Consider the following 5,229-nt stretch of genomic DNA (forward strand, 5'->3'; position numbering starts at 1 on the left):
GGGCTTTCTTGGACTGTGAGGTCTCAGTCTCTGATAGAGGACATTTGCAAACCGAGGTGTACCGCAAACCCGCCCACACAGACCAGTATTTGCAGTTTGACTCCCATCACCCTTTGGAGCACAAGTTAGGAGTCATCAGGACTCTGTATCACAGAGCAGACAGCATCCCCACTAACTCAGGAGCCAGGCAGAAGGAGAAATCCCACACAAGACAGGCTCTAGAGCAATGTGGATATCCTAACTGGGCCTTCCTGAAAGCAGAGAAGAAACCCAAACAAGACTCCAGTCAGCCATCAGGTGAAAAAGAGGAACCCAGACCCAGACCATTGTGAATACTAAACAGCCATCAGTGTGCTAATGATCCATTGCTAGGCTGATGGTCCTTCTTGAGCATGTGATCAGCTGATTTTGGTTGTCAGCAGCAAACTGGTTGATCCACTCTGAGAAGGTGCTATTTAAGAGACTGAGCTGAAAACAGCTCCTCAGACTGAGGAAGTCTCTTGGATGAGAGACGAAACGTTTCTATATTTTTTTGCTTTTTTTTTTTTTTTTTTTTATGTCCAGAGGACCAGATTGAACTTTTTTGGATTTTTCTACCTGGATTATTGAGCATGCATCAGGATATGTATGTGAATGTTTCTGTAAAGTGCCCTGAGACAACTTTGTTGTGATTTGGCGCTATATAAATAAACTGAATTGAATTGAATTGAACTGAGTCCTCCCAGAACAGCTGGAAGAGATGGCTGTGGAAAGAGACGTCTGGACTTCCCTGCTCAAGCGAGACCGTACTTCAAAACAAGTGGAAGATAATGGATGGATGGATGGATGGATGGATGGATGGATGGATGGTATCAAGATGCAGAAAAGGTCCCAGGTCATGATCAAGGAGCCCTAATGGGGTCCTGGAGCCAACTAGCTAGGCAAGGGGAAACTCCAGGATGAATACACCATTAAAGAAGCATCAAAGCAGACTTTTAAAAAAGTTTGCATAAGGCTTTTTGACTTTTGGTTGAACAGTTTTTATACACTCATTGAAGTTGGACACATTATGGGATGGACTGTCCATAAACTTTCTCTCGTCCGGTCCATAACTTCTGATCAGCTCAAGATAACTTAAGGAAATGTCATACACCTGCATCATCACTAGACGGAGTGTCATATACACATTCTATCAACCAAGCTCCAAGGTCAAGGTCACAAATCAAAGTAAAAGGTTATACAAGACTTTGCTTGTCTTGGCCATTGCTATAGATGTCTGTATAATAGTTTGTCCATGGGCATCTAATATGCTGTATGTGGAGTAAATATGGATAAATATAAAATAAATATAAATATTTTTCCTGAAAATCTCCACTCTGAGACCTAGTTTGAGAGAATGAGGGCTGCGACTGGATGCTATGTCATTCAAGTAACAAATTTCATAGTGAGGATGGATGATAGGCTGACGTCAATTTTTTTTTATGCCATGCGATCTACCCATAATGCCTTTGCGATTGACCGGTAGATCACGATTGACGTATTGGGCACCCCTGTCTTAGTGTATATCTTAGATCCATATATACTGTTTCTTTTTATACTTCATATTTTTGCTATTTTTGGGTGTAACTAGGACCCAGAGTACATACTTTCGTTCCACCTCATGCATCACGTGATGCTAATGACAATAAACTTGAAGTTGAACTTGAACTTTATGACCAGTGCCCTACTTGTAAACCTACTGTGGGACTAGATATACCGTGGATCTGATTAGCTTAGCTTTATGGTTGCTAACAGCTGTGCTAAATAAACGAGCCCTGTTCCACTCGCTGTTTTCTTAAATTCTTGGGGGTGGACAAAGCTAAAAAAAAATTCAGCCATTATATCAGTTATTGGCAGCCGCCTTCCCCTCCCTATACTGGTCTTGGCAATAACCAAAATTTCCATATCAGTCGGGCTCTTGTTTAATGGTCTCAGGATTCATAATTTGCTATTTGCAGATGATGTGGTCATGTTAGGGTCATTGTGCCATGATCTTCAGCTCTCTCTGGAGCGGTTTACAACCAAGTGTGAAGTTGCTAAGATGAGAATCAGTACCTCAAATAGCCATGGTCTTCAGTCAGAAATAGGTGGACTGCACTCTCTGGGATGGGAGGGAGGTTCTTCCTCAAGTGGTGGAGTTCAAATATGTCTGGGTTTTGTTCATGAATGAAGGAAGAATGGAGCATGAGATCGACAGAAGGATGATGCAGCTTTACTTTATGGACTCTGTGAGGATCCAGTGTGGTGAAAAGTGAGCTGAGCTATAAGGCAAAGCTCTCTGTTTAGAGGTCAGTCTACATTTCCTAACCTCACCTATGGTCACAAACTCTGGGAGCTCTGGACCGAAAGAACAAGATTGTAGATACAAGCAGTCAAAAAGAGTTTTCTATGCAGGGTAGCTGGACTCTTCCTTAAAGAAAGTGTGAGAAGATCATACAAAGAAAACCTGTAAACCTTCCCATGGGAAAAAAAAACACCTCTCAATATCCAGACAAGTATCCAATGAAACAGCTGATGACCAACCTTTTTCCTCACAATTTGAACCTCCATATCCTGGACAGCAGCGCCAGATGAGAGAGGTGACGACCTTCTGTTTATGTCTGTTGGTCAACTGTGTCAACAGCCTGTATCTGTGTGTATAAAGAAACAGAATAAAAAATAAACAAATATTTGCACTCTGTAGCTTCACTGTTTTGTCACAAAAACCTAACCAAAACACTGAAATGATGAAGTAAAACAGAACTCAGTCAAAAATGTCTGTATTCCATTATTCAGAAGGAAATATTTTTGATTATTTGTCATGGAATTATGACCTAAACAAGCATATATGTAGATGTGTAAATAATAAATAAACAAATAAATAAATACATTTATAAATCCATCCATCCATCCATTATGCCACTTCTTCTTTTTCGGGTAACTAGTATCCATGTCCAGCTATCACTGAGTGAGAGGCAGGGGACACTCTGGACAGGTCTCCGGTCGATCACAGGGACACCTGGACAGGTCTCCAGTCCATCATATGGACACCTGGACAGGTCTCTAGTCCATTACATGGACACCTGAACAGGTCTCCAGTCCATCAAATTGACACCTGGACAGGTCTCCAGTCCATCACAAGGACACATAGAGAAACTACATCCAGAAAGGTCCTCAGCGACCTTCTCGCTGAGAGTCAACAGCTCTACCAATGGAGCCATCATGCTGCCATATAGGGGTCGAGACGAGAAGAAGTAGAGCAGCTGACTTTGGACCAGAAAGTCGCAAGTTCAACTCCCCACCATGCCCACATGTCGTGGTGTCCTTGAGCAAGACACCCAATCCCTAACTGCTCCCCCGGCACTTTCATAGCTGCCCACTGCTCCACCTGAGTGAAATTCACATGTGATGGGTTAAATGCAGAGAACTAATTTCGTCATTGTATAGAAATATACAATGATGATAACACAAAGCACATGCATGTGTGTGTGTGTGTGTGGGGGGGGGGGGGAGATATCCAATTTGCCCTATTTCAAGTCCAAGTATCTGTATTGTCACTCACATCAAATTTGGTACATGAGGTGGAACGACATTGTGTACTCACATTACATTTGTCCACTTCATTTCCATTTCAGGTCCTCTACAAGAGTGCTGGGAATTTTTAAGGTTCTATTCAGTATATTAGCTGTTCCTAGGACTTCAGTATTCTGGACAGAGATGTCTGAGGTTGTTCCTGGGATCTGTTGAAGTCACTCTTTCAGTTTGGGGGTCACAGCACCAAGCAGTAACCACTGGAACTGCTGACACCTTGACTCTCCACCACTTTTGTATTGCCTCTTTCAGTTCTTGTTATTTCTCCAGCTGCTCCTTTCTTCCTGATGTTACAATCACTTGGGATTGCTACATCTATTCCCACTGCCTTCTTATCTTGCTCGTCAATCAGCACAACGTCCGGTTGGTTATCCTTCACATATGTTTGTTGATCTGGATCTAGAAGTCCCACAGTATCTCAGCCCTGCCATTCTTCACCAGCCTTGATGGCATCTCTCACTTTGATTGTGGGATCTCCAGTCCATACTCTGCACAGATCTTCCTGTATATTATTCCGGCCTCTTGGTTACAGTGTTCTATGTATGCTTTGCCTGCCTGAATCTTACACCCTGCTGTTATGTGTTGGATGGTATCAGGGTCTCAACAGTACCTTTGCACAACCTGCATCTTGGGTCTTGTCTGGTATGGTAGACCCCAGTCTCTATTGCTCTTGTGCTGAGGGCCTTTTCTTGTGCTGCTATGATTAGTGCCTCTGTACTGTCCTTCAGTTTAGCCCTCTCCAGCCACTGGTAGGATTTGTTGATATCAGTGACTTCCTCAATCTGCTGGTGGTGAATGCCGTGCAGGGGCTTATCATTCCATGATGGTTCCTCTTGTTTCGCCTCTTCCACATTGGGTTTCTGCTGCTGCCTGAGACATTCATTCATCAGTTCATCATCTGGGGCTTTGATCCTGGTGTACTCTAGGATCTTAGTTGTTTCATCTTGTATAGTGGCTCTTATGGTCACTAGACGTCTGCCTCTATCCATTCTCTGAATATATAGTCTTAGGTTGCACGACTTGGGGTAAAACCCTCCATGCAGTGTGAGGAGATACTGAGTCTTGATTTCAGTGACTTGGCCAGACTGAGATGATTCAGCCATGTCCAGAGTAGGGGCAGTTGGTATATTGAAGGATGTTAGAAATGCAGCTATCAGGAAAACGACAAAGAGGATATATATGGTTGCATTTACAGAGGACATGGAGGTACTTGGAGTGAAGACAGAGATGCGGGGAACAGAGTGAGGTGGAGGAGGATGAGTCGTTGTGGCGACCCCAGAAGAGGAAAGAGACGAAAGATTCTTTTTTTCCCATATCATGCTTAAATTGATCGTGTCCTTGACTTAAACCTTTTGAGTTATGTTTGCAGTTGAAAATTTTATAAAAATGAGATTAGAGTTCTGAACCTACTTCTGGGTTTCTGGTACTCACATGATCCTCTGGCAGCCCAGTGACCCATCAGGACATGGACTCTGATCCTTCACCACTTGTTTCTTTGTTCCAAATGGCACCACCACTGTCTGCACATGACTGTGCACAAAGGTACACCAGTTCCTGCACATCGACACACCATTTGTCAGTGGTTAGCTCCTGAACTTCTCATTTTGAAGTAGACCCTTTATATATATATATATATATATA

General features: G+C 43.0%; 1 protein-coding gene across 1 annotated transcript in view; it reads right to left on the reverse strand.

Moving 5' to 3' along the window:
• mmrn2a (multimerin 2a) overlaps positions 1-5,150 on the reverse strand; it is a 41,345-nt gene extending 36,195 nt beyond the window's left edge. Inside the window, exons 1-2 of the mRNA XM_037698151.1 lie at positions 5,020-5,150; positions 2,542-2,648 (exon numbers count right to left, since the gene is read on the reverse strand). Coding sequence (XP_037554079.1) covers positions 2,542-2,648; positions 5,020-5,150 — 238 coding nt within the window. The remainder of the gene's footprint in view (positions 1-2,541; positions 2,649-5,019) is intronic.
• Between the last annotated feature and the right edge of the window lie 79 nt (positions 5,151-5,229).

The sequence above is a fragment of the Nematolebias whitei genome, chromosome 1 (genome assembly GCF_014905685.2).
Source record: "Nematolebias whitei isolate Nwh7 chromosome 1, NemWhi1, whole genome shotgun sequence".
Lineage (NCBI taxonomy): Eukaryota > Metazoa > Chordata > Actinopteri > Cyprinodontiformes > Rivulidae > Nematolebias > Nematolebias whitei.